Source organism: Sipha flava, unplaced genomic scaffold (genome assembly GCF_003268045.1).
Source record: "Sipha flava isolate LNK unplaced genomic scaffold, YSA_version1 43_pilon_pilon, whole genome shotgun sequence".
Classification (NCBI taxonomy): domain Eukaryota; kingdom Metazoa; phylum Arthropoda; class Insecta; order Hemiptera; family Aphididae; genus Sipha; species Sipha flava.
In genome coordinates, this window is record NW_020273171.1 from 583,504 (window position 1) to 598,737 (window position 15,234).

A 15,234-nucleotide genomic window follows, 5' to 3' on the forward strand; every position below is an offset into this window, starting at 1 on the left:
TTAATTGCACCTGACGATTTTTAGGTACAGTAACACTGACTAGCATTACTTTTGAGTAGTTCTTAATAGTTTTTCGAAACTATTTTTTTTTTTCTATATAAATATAATATTTTGTGTTCTTGTCTTTATTTTTCATCGTAGAACAATTAAACGATTAGTATTTTACGTTAAATCATACATACTATAGTTTCAAAATAATACGATTTTCGGCATTCAGTCGATCCACCGGAAGCCTTAATGGAAATATCAATAGTACCAAACGGTATTTAAAATAATTTCGAATAAATATCCACTGCTGCTCCTGATGTCTGGTCGCTCGTGTATTATTTATACTATCTAACAAGTATACAGAATATTCTATAACCTTACAGAACCAAATGAATTGGTCGCAGACCTTGGTCTCCTAACTATGTAAGAACTACCCGGCTGTTAGATTGTACATCTTGTTTATATTTAAATTGTTACTGAGACAAAAACCGTCCGAGACATGTCCCTCTTATGCAAATTGCAATTATAACAGCACTACTGCACTGTTTTCAGGCATGTAGGCCATTACATTATTCTTTTTACTGGCGCAGTAAACGATGTGTTTACAATCACTTATTGTTAAAGCAACATAATAATATAATAATGAAAACAAAATTGACGAAAATGGACCTGTTCCCTTTCCGCCGTCAGCGAATCAAACACTAGTTCCACATTTTAAAATTGTATTAATTACGCACGGTGACAAATCGAAGAAATGGCAAAAACGTTTTTTCAAGTTTCACCGATAAAATAGGATATTTATAACACGCACACAACAAATGCGCCCATATTTTTGAGTCATTAGTCCTATATTTTATTCGTTTTAACTTTTTGAAACATTTTATTAAAATAAAATTAAAATAAATATTAAAGTTGTTCTACTACAATGTAACTTCGCGTTTATGAAAACACGTTTGAAAAATAGGTTTTCATACAGTATGTAAAATAAGAAGCTACGGCATATAATTAATACTGATAATTTATTATGAAATATTATTTTTACCAATAAAAACGTCATATTCCCGACTTATACATCAAACTCTTCTTCAAAACGATAATAGTTATAATATTATAGAGTAAAATAAAAAACTAATTATATACGTAAATACACAAAGTCGTATTTACGACTTGAATTCATAATTCGTGTGCAAAAGCGCAGTATTTATAACATACGAATGTAAAAGCCCTAAGCTAAAAAAAGAAAAAAAATCGAATACAGATACATAAGTGAATATAATATACAGTTATATAAATATTTACAATGTATAGACTTTTGCGTATTATTCTCTTACTAGTATATTCAATATTCGTGTTTAGAATCGTAATTGATGTACGACCATGAAACGAAAACATTTTACGACCTATACCTAAACTAGGTGTTGCCTTTGTATTTATTCGAAACGATACTTCATTAACATCTTTTGCGCAGGTTCTTCCCACAGTAATACGCATAATAATAACATATTATACGCAATGTGCATCGTAAGCTATAGAATCTTTTCACTGCCGTTCGAGGACTCGAATACGAATACGTTGAAATTTTGTCGTATTATATTATATGCCTACGTGGCCTAATTTTCTACTTTACGACTCGTGCTATTTATAGACAATTGAAATTTCGCTGTGCCCTCCGAACCGATTGCTATAGTCATCGAATAATACCATGAAAATACCTAGTCAGTATTCTTATGCACAGTGATATTTGTGTGTTCGTATACAAAACTGATGGGTACGCTACAATTACACGAGTAGGCACAGTGGAGGAGTGCAACGAAAAATGAAATTATTTGATGACATCCGAATAGACATTTGAACACGTTTTAATTTTATTTCCCATAAATACATTTGTCGTTTAAGACATGTTAAGACAATTTCAAACGAAGGTATTGATAATATCATACAATTAATAATAAGAATAACAAACTAATAAACCGATATTTCAATACTATATCGATAAAAACAAGTGTAAATTCTATAAATTATTATTTCAATAATATTACATGTAACGTAAAATATCACATCAATAATGTTTAAAATTTTAGGCATTAAGGTAAATACCTTTTAGAGCATCTGTGAAAAATGTTTTAAATTATTATCCATTGCTTAAACTATTGTAGTATTCAAATACTTTCTGAAACCGTGAAATGCAATTACTCTCGTGTTAATAACCTAGGTACTATATGCATGATTTATCAACAAATTTTATGTTACATTTTCTACGTTGTGATAATTAGTTATGAAAAAGAAAGTATTGCACGTATACAGTGTTATGAATACTCATAATTATGTACATTAAATTACATATTATATATGATTGTGCGCGCGCACGCAAAAATAAGCTATGTATGAGTGATTATTATATCACTCGAGAGTGTACGTTGTATATTTTAATCGCACCTTTCAAAACGATAATAACATATAATATATAATACTACTATATAAGTATTGCAATTTTTAATGATTTCAGTTCCGAGACGAAATATTAATTTTAGTCGCCACAGTCCATAACATAATATTTAAAATTAAAACGTTTGAAATTCTTCAAATAATATGAATACAGTACAAATATAAAAAATATAAAATACAAGTCCTTTTCTAGAGTATTATTGAACAATATATGTTATGTCTAAAAATGTACGACAGGTTTCAATTTCGAAAATTATAGACAGTTCTATCATATTATAAACTTGCTGTCATTTTATTTCTTGTTTACTATTTACACACACTTTTTCTTGTAATTACGCTATGTGTAGGGAACGGTGGTCTGCGGTAACAATACGTATTATTATTATTCGACGAAGTCAAATTGTTTTAAATAGTTTTAATCCATTGCTTGGAGCACTAGGCCACAAACTGTATTAGTATTAGTAGTATCTCGAAACGTGCAATATGATGAAAATATTGTGTATTTATCGAATGACGTGATTATTATTTTCGACAGGATTCTGTACTCGTACTTTGAATTTCTGAGTACATGGGAACTTTGGCTGTACACACAATTTAACTACACGCTTTTGAACACAATTATACGTGCATGGTACTATATTATAATAATGTGCATATCTGATCAACGTGTATTTTATTTGTTAGGCGAGTAAAGAAGAAAAAAAAACGTTGCAAGTGTGTAGTTATTTTTTTTACGCATCTGTATAATTTTATAACGAAATGATGTTTGTCGGTAATACGACAAAAACTCATACCTACTTGTTCGCGGTTATCCCAGACGTGTATGCGCTTGTACGTGACTGCGACGATTATAGTGACTACCGACCATAACCTACATCGGATGTACATAAAACAAACCCAATTTCGTATCCGTGAAGTGAGAGTTAATCGCGTGATTATTATTTTCATCGTCAACAGAGTGTCGAACGCGCCTTAAATTTTAAACTCGAAAATACACGACGACATTCGTTTCGGACACGTAGTGCATTGTTCGTCTCGGGCGTGTGTTGTACACTAGGTGTCTAAAGTTCGTAGTCGTCTTTTCAGCCGACGGAACTATGCGTATTATTACAAGGATTACACGCGTAGTAACCGTCGCACATTTCTCGTCGGCTCAAAAGATTTAATAATAACATTAAACCGCACGTAAGTGTTAATCGTGCGAAAATTCACAACATGAAATGTGACGTCTATAAACGCGTACCAAATAATACGTGTATGATTAGTACCCAGTTATGCGCCGGCGTACACACACGCAAAAAAGGTAGTCGCTTTGAATTGGACTACATGACGTACAACGACTGCACGATATGGAATAAAATTATAAAATTTCATATAAATCATATTGAAGACAAGATCGAAACAGCAGGATATTGAACTGAAGCGAGGACGTCTTGACGACGAATTCAAATAATTCCTTAAACTCCTGTTCGCATCACTAGATCGATGGAGAAGTTGAAATTAAAGTTCATCTGAATTGTGTGATGAATAGAATACACGAAACATCACCGTTTCCGATCTCATTAAATAAATAATTATCGCGCTACAGCTGTGATTCATTTCGTTATATATATTCTCGTACAAGTACCGCAACAACACAACATTCATAATACATCATTGGGTTAATATTTTTTTTTAATTTCTTCCGACGAACGTTCCCGTCGAAACAAACTGCCAAGTTAGGAAGAAGAAGGAAGAAGAACGAAACGGAAGAACTATTTGCAACACGTACGTGTATAATCTTATAGGAAAGTTGAAAAAATGGAAAAACTCAACGGTGCGATAAGATTTTATCTCGGGACACGTTCCGAGGCGATAAAAACGATTTTGCCATGATGTGCGGTCCATCGTCGCACGTAATACCGTGTACGTTATACGCACGAGACTTTCTCGGTTCTGACGTATCGTGCACCGTTGCAGGTGAAAATTATTTACTCCCGATATGTAGGTACGCGGTACGGCACTCTCTGCATACCGTAGGCTACGAAATTCCGTTGACGACGCAATCGATTGATCCTTTACGGAAATAACGAAACACACAACGCTAGTTCGGCTACACCGCCCGAGTCTCATCGGTTACGAAATGTACGTATAATCGACATCGCATATTTTCGAAACGATAGATGCGCAACTCATACACTCTTCGTGTAACTTGTAGGTTATTTCCATCGGTAACCGGGGTGGAGGGGGAGGGGGGGAGGGGGAGGGGGAAATACAAAAACAAACGAAACACGACACGCTAATATGCATATTATGTTCGCAGTTATCGTAATTGTTACCTGCACGTGTGCCGCACGCAATTACGTTTGTTCAATAACTGTCTTCTAATATTTCAAATAAACATGGTCACGCATATTCGTACCTGTAAATGCGCTGCTGCGTCAAGTTCGGGGCTTTAGCAATAGCGAATTACGCGCGAAAATCGTTTTTATTATTGTATTGTACGATTTCCGTTTTTGATCATCACAATCGTCGGTAAGCGAACAATTGTACGTTGCACAAAACATAATTTTTAGCATATTCGAGATTCGGTTTTGCCAGATAATGTTGTCGGATCGATTGCGTGTAATAATAATAATGATGTAGAGTTACTCTGGCATAATTTTATCACGATACCATACATAGTTGTATAGCTGCGTTACGTAACCCGCCTTGGTACGTCATGTTTATAAACGATCGCCTTATCAAAAATCATAAAGGTCCGCGCACCTTGTGTTTACACGAAACACAATATCTTCATCTAAATATTTTCAGTTGCCGAACTCGTAAAATAGTAATCATGTAAGAAAATAATAATTTATTTTAGAATAGAAGTACATTATTATCCATCGATAGATGAATATGACCAGATAAGTAAGAAATGTAAATACAATTTTGAAATTATTCATAACGCTTATGTCGTAATATTATAGTTTACCTACGTACAATATTATTATATCCACCTGTTACCACAAAATATCGTTTTTCAATCGAATTTTCGAACATTTGTATATTATTTCGTTGGATGTAATACTATTGTGATTAGGCTAGGTATATTAATTTGTTTTTTAAATTACTCTTGATGGCGTTGTTGTTGTCTAAAAATACGCATAATGAAATATTTCTAGCTTGTATAATAATTAATACCAGTGTTTTTCTGATAATCCGAAAACAAATGATTAGTTTAAAAAAAAAACTACTCTTTTTTACTGCACAGATGTTTGTACATTACATAGAATGTTTTTTTTTTAATAATATTTTTTTTTTTTTATAAAGCTAATTTAATATTCTTGGTAATCAATATATAAAATAATAATTTTGTATTCAACGATTTCGTTCGTAAATAAATATTATTATTGGTAATGTTTTACGTGTGCGCGCGTAACATAAAACTATTTCTACGTTTGGAATATATATTTTGATACGTATCAGTAACGAAATGATTAATTATTATTTGTTTTTTTTTTTTTTTTTTTTTAATATTTCGTTATTCATATGATTTCTATCGTCATGGTTGAACGAAATATAGATGTGCGGATTAAAATATAATTAGCAAGTTTCCCTCGAACCGATCTGCAGGATACGGTGGAAGATCACATTTTGCTCGTAAAGAAATACACGTGCGCGCATATTCTCATCTCATTAAAACAAATGTTGTGCAATCGATGCGCGCGCACGTACCACGATAACACGGTGCTCGCACGAAAGAAAACTCCACGGGACATTCGCGATCCGTTCTGATTGTTCGCTGTTAACCAATACGAAACTTAATTATTTAAATCCTACGAAAACAAACGATTATCGTACGTCGAAAACGAGACGCGGCGCGCGCGCTCGAACACCTGCCGTTGCGCAACGTATGGTTGCAAAGAAAATGCAAATCGACCGGTGACGAGCCGTTGAATATATTTTCGGAGGGTAAAAAAGAAAAATACAAACCAACATCAAAACCGGAATCCGGTCCGGAGAACATCGGATGATTGTGTATTCTTTCTAAACTATCCGGTGGACCGGCAACCGTTACAACCGTAACGCAGCTGTTAGCTGTTACCGTACACGACGGTAACGCGAGCGTAGAATGCCACTCGCTATAGCCCCCAGCAAAGTTAAAAGAAAACGCCTTTTACCCAATACAATTTTGATAAGATAGTATATTTTTTAACATTTAATTTTATTGATATTTTCTTTAGGAATACAATTTATACGTATAAGTTACTATTACAGTGTAAATCTTGAAAATTTGTTATTTTCGCTTTAAAAATGACGAATTCATTGATATTTTTTCCTGTATGAATTCCCTTGCGCTGTTCCCATAATTTCATCATCGAACGTACAATTACACAAAACCTACACGTTTCAAAAAGTATAATGGAATATTTTCATTTTGAAGGTAAAATAAAAATACGAATCACGTACGATCTTGCGCCCATGGCGTAGGCACAGTTCGACATGCCCTTGCTACGCCGCCAATGCCGCGAGCGCGCGATGCACCGCGGGAAAGATTCTCCGGTCCGGGGGCGCAATTCGACGATGTCTGTTATCGTTGCCTCAATCGTTTAAAGTTTAATTATGACTCGGCCGAACGTTTATCGCTGTTACTGGTTTGCAACGGGCCGGCGAAGCAGCTGGTCGTCGTACAGTCAAAACTCGGAATCCGATGTGCGGGTTCGTCCTAACGGGCGAGTGCGTTTTGTTTTTGTAGGGCACGTCCAATGCCCCGGGGGGGTCGGTCGAGGCACGCACGCGCAACGCCGCTGCTGAGAAACGTTTTATTTTCCTACCGCGTCACGAAAGCGGTACGCGCGACCGAGTGTGTAACGTTAAGATATTCCAGTGAATTAAACGGTTTTTTTTTTTTTTGTATTCTTTTTTCTTATTAACATAACATTAATAACATTTCATGAAAACATAATTTCTCTGATCGAATATTGTCACGAACGCGAACGGTTTTTTTTTTTATTTGTTTTCATACTTTTTCACGTTTCGTGCATTATTTCGTTGCTGATTAGGAGGTGTACTTTTCGCGTCCGCGTTGTACCGCATTATTTTCTGCCGAAAACGACGTTTGTCACAGTTCGACACGTAAACTGTTCGCCCCGTCTCCGGACCGTTCACGGCTGATACAAACGCGCGCGCGTATCACCACTATACAGCGAAACACCTAAAGCGACAAGGGGGAAAAAAAAAAATAAGAAAAAAATTACACGATCGAAACACATAATACAGGTATGGCACTACACGTGCGTACTTTCTCTTCGACGACCGACGCGCGGTTGTAGGTATGTTGTGTGCACGTACGTATACACTGTTATAGGCTATGCGACTCGGTCATTCACATCGGCCCTGTTCCTCTATATATATATATATATATATATATATAACACGAATGAATGTGTACGAAATGCGAAACAGAATAACGATACGTCCGTGCGCGTATGCGACGATCGTCGTACAAATGGGTAATATCATTGTCGAATTGTATTTAATATCCGTCCGGAGGTATGTGTCCCGCGGTCGAACGTCCGAACGGTTGCCGTGGAAAAGACTGCTGGGCGGGACGGGAAACTTCGCGTGCAGCCCGTGGATACTCTGCTCTATTTGTCACGGTCGTAATAAAAACGAATGCGTCAGCGCTAGTTTCGATCAGTGAACGGCTCTCTTCCGAAGGTAATGAACTAATGACCAACAATATTTCGATCGCACGACACTATAGTGCGCGCGCGATAGGTGTAGTACCGTATTATATTATAATTAGTGGCCGGATTTACTTAACCCTTAAGAGACAATTTTTTTTACGAAAGAAAACAATTCGATGTTAATTAAACTAAACATCAAGGAAACAAATCAAATCGTCTCCAGATTATAAATGAATAAACCGAATATGCATTGAAACTAACAAAATGGCCGAACGAAACAAATTATATACTCGAAAAATATTGTCAAGGATCATAGTTGAATCGATGATTGGAAAAACGTTACGAGTCACATATTTTACGTCCGCGATTATCGATTCGATTGTAGTTCTCGTGATGATAAACTGAACATTTTTTTCGTTTTGTATATTTATTAGATATCCGTTTATTATTTATTTCCGGTTCCATAGAAAATATTCACATTTGATAGAACAATATTACGCGTATATTTTTAATTTTCATATAAAAAATAATATAAGTCAGGAGACCTTGTTCGTTTACTGTCCCGGGGTCCTATCCTATCTAGCTACGCCATTAATACGCTGTACTTGTACGTTTTCGCATTTTCAGTCGATAAAGCGAACGCAAAATGAAAAAAAAAAAAAAAAACGTTTACGTTATGTGGTTCTCGCACGTTCTTTATCGATCGCGACAGTTGTTTAATTAACCACAATATACGATTTATTACTTTCGAATTTATAATATATCGTACCTATAACATAATAATATAATATACGGTTTTTTTTTTTTTTTTGTATGCGTGTTTTTCGTTGCACCGCTCACTGCAGTTGTTCTATCGGCGAGACAGACCAATCTTTTACGGCCACTGAATTCGACGTTACGTAACGATTACCATTAGCTGCAGCCTACGAAATGATTAATGTGAAATGGTTTAGACTGATTTTTTTTTTCCACGCGACAATCGCGCGCGCGTGTAAACATTCCGTGTGGTATGTTTATACTTCAATATTCGTTCAACGAGCGCGTCGTCTGACCACCGCGTGACACCCGATATGATGTTGGCCGATTAACCGATTTCCGTTGGACCGGCCGAACGAAGTGATATTTAAACGCGATACCGGTGTACAATCGATTCTGAACTTTTGCGATCGTACGTGTACACCGCGTGCGTTCGAGTCCGCATTGCCCCGATCGTTTCGTTGCTTTTCCTTTCCGACGGGGTTACCAAATTACGATTTACCATGATTACACCTACACGGTTTGTCGAGACAGTGCCCAATAGCACCCTCTGAAGTACAGGTCTGCGCACGCCTATGTATACTATGCTACATCGTGCTAAAACCGTGCTAACACCCGCGGCTGCATACGATCTGTTAATCCTATCCTATTTGCCGTTAATCACTTTCCGACGTTTCAACGTGTGAGCACGATGGAGTAGTACGCAAACGTGAGATGCACACGAGTGCACTACCTACGCGTGAACACGCAGCGCATTTCGAGCATCGTATTATTGGAACGCGCGTGTTTGTCGAGCTTTGACGGTATACTTTCGCCAGGTAATTACTACTACGACTCGCACTTCGCGAACTCATTAATGGTACTCGATCTGAAACAATAACGTGAATTTATACGTACGCATACATTATTGCGAAACACGCTGCGCTATTAAACGGTAGTTGCCAATCGCACTAATTTCTGAAACCGAAACAACCGTTATCCAACCATATTATATTTGAATTGTTTTCCTTTCACGTTATCGTTGTAACATGTCACCGTGCTGAGAAAAACGAACGACGCGTAATCATATCGGTGTACGTTGTACGCAATATTTGTGTTCGTTGACAATTGATTTTAATCATTTGAATAGATGTTATACCCATTTTTCACTTAATATATATATATATATATATATACGTATACGTGCGTTCTATCCATCGAATCCATAATCCATTACATCTGTCGAACACCATAGCACATAACATACCAGCGTGTTATTCAAATCCAAATCGAACACGTCTTCTCAATCCAAATACTTCGTGTTTATAACTCGTAAATCGCTTATGTTCATGTACATATCGTGTACTTTTTAATGAAAAAAAAAAAAAAAAAGACGGAGACAGAAACGCGCGCGGAACGGTCCACGTCCGTCTCGGCGGCGGTCGTATTGCGTTTTTCGCGTGACCGACCCGTCCGGCGAAGACAACAGCCGCGCGGCGACCGTCGCGCACGGAAACATTTCTAACGATCTCACGGCGGTCGGTCGAATCCGTCTGCAACGTCGACACGATGACGGCGGATTTAGAACGTCACCGTCCGCGACCGCTTCGAACCCGTAACACGAGAGAAGATACGTGTCCGCGCGCCCGGACCGTCGCGTACCGTTACTCTTGGGGGAAAAAAAAAACGATTTTCAGCAAAAGAGGTCGGACGGATCGTTTTCCGAACGACGCAGCTTTTGTTGGTCGCAAGAACGCGGCGAGATAAAACGTAAAAAAATGTAAAAAAAAAAAAAAAAACATCGTGTCCGTCAAGTCACGCCTCATACGGGCGCAGACGGGAACCACCTAACCGGAGGACGACGTTAAGACCTTAAACCGAACGGAAAGAATGTCAAAAGATCGATATCGCGTTCAAACATACGTGTGCCCACCTCGAAGGCTTGTACGGTTGTCACGCCCAAAAAAAAAAAAAAAACGCATCTCGTTTTTTATCTAATTTTTTTTTACGCGGTACGCGTACAGCCCTGAACGCAGATCTACGGAACGCGATAAACGCGTCGTATTATCGTTGACGCGTTCGAAAGGTGCGCAATTCAAACGCACGGGAAAGCGTGTACGGCTCATCTGCATAACACTGTTATGGGTTAGGTCGATCACGAGACCTAACCCGTGGTCTTCTTGTGCCGCAACAGCAGTGGTGCGCCGACGTACACGAACGCGTGTGTGCACGAGGATATTGTGCACTATTGTTTCCGGTTTTTTTTCTCTCTCTCTCTCTCTCTCTCTCTCTCTCTCTATCGTTGTTTCCGTTATTTCCGACCAGATGCCCGAGACCGTGCGCGCTCGCGTCGCGCGTGCACTACGGGGGCCCGTTTGTAGCCGTGCGCGCCCCGATCCTGTGTACGTCGGTCGTCCGGAGGAATGCGCTCCGCGAACGCGTGTTGTCGATAAAACGGAGTCGCAGTCCACCTTGTGCAGTTGCCCAGGGCCCCGCGCCTTAAATTACGATTAAAAGGCCCCGTGGTTCTGATTTAACTAAACCGTTTCATCAACATAAACCATAATTTACCGACATTTATTTGGCCCAGGGCCTCGCAAACTCTAGCACCGGCACTGCGCCCGGTCGCCCCGTACGCGATCGTGGCCGCTATTAGAATCCTGCGCGGCCCACTCCGTTGTACTCTGGGCGCGCGCACGAACCGCAGACGCATCCGACTCGTGAGTCGTCGGCATGCGTTCGGGGACAACGAATCCACGCGGTACAAGTCGGCAGTGCCGTATCGCTGTTCCGTACACGCGTGTAACGTTGTGCGCGATCGTCAACGGGTATAATTTATATCTTACCGATTCCCCCCCAACAGAGTGGTCGTCCCGTACCGTTTATTTACGGCGGTCGGCAAATCGTTTTTCGCTCGGTTAAAATATGAATACAGTTTCAAAGAACACTCGAAAAGTAAAGGAAAAAGCAATTCTTATTGTTTCGAGAAACGTGCGCAATCTTTAATTACGCAGGTGCGGCATAATAACGTGACGCGTTACCAGATGCCAGACACGCGTATAGGTACCTCGGGTAGTAATCTTTTGTGTTGTGCGTACGGTCCAACACACGTACCGTGAACTGTATTGAGTTGCCTATCCTTGACATTTTAAGGTGTACCGCTGTAACAGTACTTACTAATTATTCGTGTCGACGGTATTTTTTGAAGGTCGTTTGAAATTATAACATTCAGTTTTATTGACTTTAATTCACGTGTGTTATATATGTATTAACGATTCAAGAAAATATTAATAACATAACTTCTAAGAACAATCGATTCAGATGATAATATATACCTATTTGAGTAATTGAATGCTCGATGTAATGAAAATAATACAGGTAATAGATACCTATGAGTGTTTTGTAGGCACGCCTCGCCGTCCGCACTGACATATAATTAACCAAATAATTATTCTACTAAACGTGATAGAAATAATAATAAACTTTATTTAAATTCGAGAAGTTCGTTCAAATGAATAACTATAATTATATCTTAGCATAGTATTAAAACCTTAAAAGTACTTTCATATAGTCTCTACAACGAAATAATTATGTACGTAAACAATTGTTCGGATAGGTAAATAATGGTTTATTATACTGCGTCAGCGAGGGAAAATCCTTCTCTTTTTTTTTTTTTTTTTGTTTAACTGTTCGTGTTATAATTGCATTTCGGTTGTAAAATGATACATTTTTTCTTGATAATTCCTTCATTGATAATAATATTGCATTTGTTTTCAGGTCTGTGGGCTGTTATCAATACGGCCGATGTATGTCTACGTGGAAGAATCGAAATGCAGGAAAGCGCTCAGTGGGAGACGTTATTTAAGACTAATGTTTTTGGAACGCTCAAAACCGCCAGAACATTTTATCCATTATTACTGAGCCAAAAAGGTAAACATCTTACGCGATACTTATACTCTTACTCTCATTTTAGAAATAAATATTGTTTGGGTGAAATTGTGTAAGAAATATCTGTGTCTTGTAAACAAATTGAAGTTGGCCGTGCTATTTTAAAACGGACCACAGTTTTTAAAAAGTTATTATAGCCCGGTGAAATTAAATATCATGCTCTGCAAAATTAATTCGCAACATTCTCTATACACTGAATACAATCATAACAGATATTTATGATTTTTTTTGCATTTCCGAGTGCTTTATCGGCTTCTGTCATAAACTCAACGTTCTTACATAGGCGATTTTCGCAAATCGTACACAGTACAGACTGTTCAAAACGAGTTTATTGTAATTTTTTTAGGCCGCACGAGTTGCGTTCCAAACTCTTATCACCTGATAATTCCAAAGGCGTATGTCTAGCACAGTTTAAACTTTCAGGTGAATGATTGAAGTCGTCGAATATTTATTTAAACCCTCGCCACAAAGAAACAATATGAAAAAGCCGTCGATATCGGTTAGGTGTACCAATTTTGTACGTGTATATGATACGAATATGTGAAGTATCTGTGACGCAAATGTTATACGCGTTATTCGAAAATCACTGAATACTCGGAGGGGTTGACGGGCGTAGTGGAAGAAACATCATAGTTTTTTTTTAATCTTCTTAAACTTCTTATGCGTTTTGCGATCATTGTGAACACTGTACGTCACATAACATGTTGTAAACGCGCTGTTTTCTTGCAGGCCGTTTCATCAACTTCGGCACGTCCGCGGTGCACCCCCGCCGACAGGGCCTGACGGCTTTCGACTCGGCGCGGCACGCGGTGGTCGGCGCCAGCACGTCCCTGCGGGAGGACTTCAAGGACTTGGGGGTGCACGTGATCGTGGTGAACACCGACCACATCCAGCCGGAGAGCCTGTTCGAGCCGGTCAGGTCGTCGTCCGCGGGCAAGTCGCAGCAGACACTCAACGACAAGTGGTTCGGGCCCAATGCGACGTTGCCCGAGTACGCGGTGCACACGATGCTGGACACGTTGCTCGAGCCCGACCCGAAGCCGGTGTACGCGTTCGAGAAACCGTCGCGGTTCACCTGCAACGTTTTCGCGAAGAAAATCCTGAACCCCGAACGCTACGTGGGCTACGAGAACGTCTGAAACGTCACGGGTCCAGGAAGGAAATAAAAAAATAAATAAATAAATAAACTAAACAAACATCAGCCGGCCGCCAGAGTTTCCAAATATCCGTTTACGGTTTGAACCGGCATTATTCGTACACATTCATATGTGCATAAATAATATTATTATTGTATAATTATTACATTTCGTCATTAATGCTATCACGTAATGCGTGTAACGTTCCCGTTGTCCAAAGAACATATGATATTATTATTATTATTATTATTATTATTATTATTATCATTAATACGATTCCGTGCTCAATATACAACGTGTTTCATTGTAACAGTGTAGTCTTATTTGTCGTATGAACATACGTCGTGTACAAATTACGGATGTGAACGTTATTTCGTATAATTTTAATGCTGCCGTGGTCTTTACCGGCACACATCATTCTACTCGTTGTTAGGTACCCCGACCGTTATTAACACGTGTTTATTAATAACGTTATTGTTACACAACACGGTTAAATCGGAATACATTACAAAGCTGTTGGACAAAGTAAAGTACGATGATGTTACAATTATTGTAAATGTGACTGTTCGTAAGGCATAGCGGGTGTCCGCCGGCAAAGTAGTCCAATGCCAATCCATAGGGCGGGGATGGCGAACCTTTTTTGGTTCAAGTGCCAAATTTTCCAATTAAGGATTTGAAAATCATTCACGTGCCCAAAGAAAATTATATTTTCTAAGAATAAAAATAAAATTACAGATTTATTACATTATATTTATTACATTTTAGTCAATCCTAGTGAAACGCAAGCAGCATTCGTTTCATTGATCAAACAATGTATTTCCTTTGATTCAATTTAATTCGTTATGGCTTTCATAAACATAAGTTGAAGAAAAATATGAAACCATAAGGAATATTGTCATTTTTAAAATACATAAAATATAAGTAATGATATAAATAAAATAAAAAATAATAAAAAAATATAATTTGTTTCTTTGAATTTTTTTATAACCAACATTTTATAAATAGTATAATTTTGTTTTTGTACAGTTTTTAATAATTTCAATTTTTCGCTCGTGCCATTAAAATTTGATCAACGTGCCACCTTTGGCGCGTGTGCCATAGGTTCGCCATCCCTGCCATAGGATATAACAGGCCGAACCGTCTCTGCGCTATAGATACATCTAAGGTGTTCCGATTAATATTGATAGCCCTTTTATGGGACTCCGAGGGCTCGACTATCTTGTAAAATTTATATTTATCGAACGAGAAACACGATTCAGTGTGTTTATTACTCTTAACGTAAAATATAGTAGTTAAATATATTTATGTGTACACCTGATTAGTGGACC

The 15,234-nt window shown here is 38.1% G+C and overlaps 2 protein-coding genes across 2 annotated transcripts in view; both read left to right on the forward strand.

The window, feature by feature from the left end:
• Positions 1-14,216, forward strand: part of LOC112689424 (D-beta-hydroxybutyrate dehydrogenase, mitochondrial-like) — a gene marked incomplete at its 5' end in the record, with an annotated part of 31,943 nt that extends 17,727 nt beyond the window's left edge. Inside the window, 2 exon segments of the mRNA XM_025563134.1 lie at positions 12,600-12,752; positions 13,500-14,216. Coding sequence (XP_025418919.1) covers positions 12,600-12,752; positions 13,500-13,909 — 563 coding nt within the window. The 3' untranslated portion in view covers positions 13,910-14,216.
• LOC112689425 overlaps positions 1-15,234 on the forward strand; it is a 139,201-nt gene that overhangs the window by 32,123 nt on the left and 91,844 nt on the right. The window lies entirely within an intron of this gene.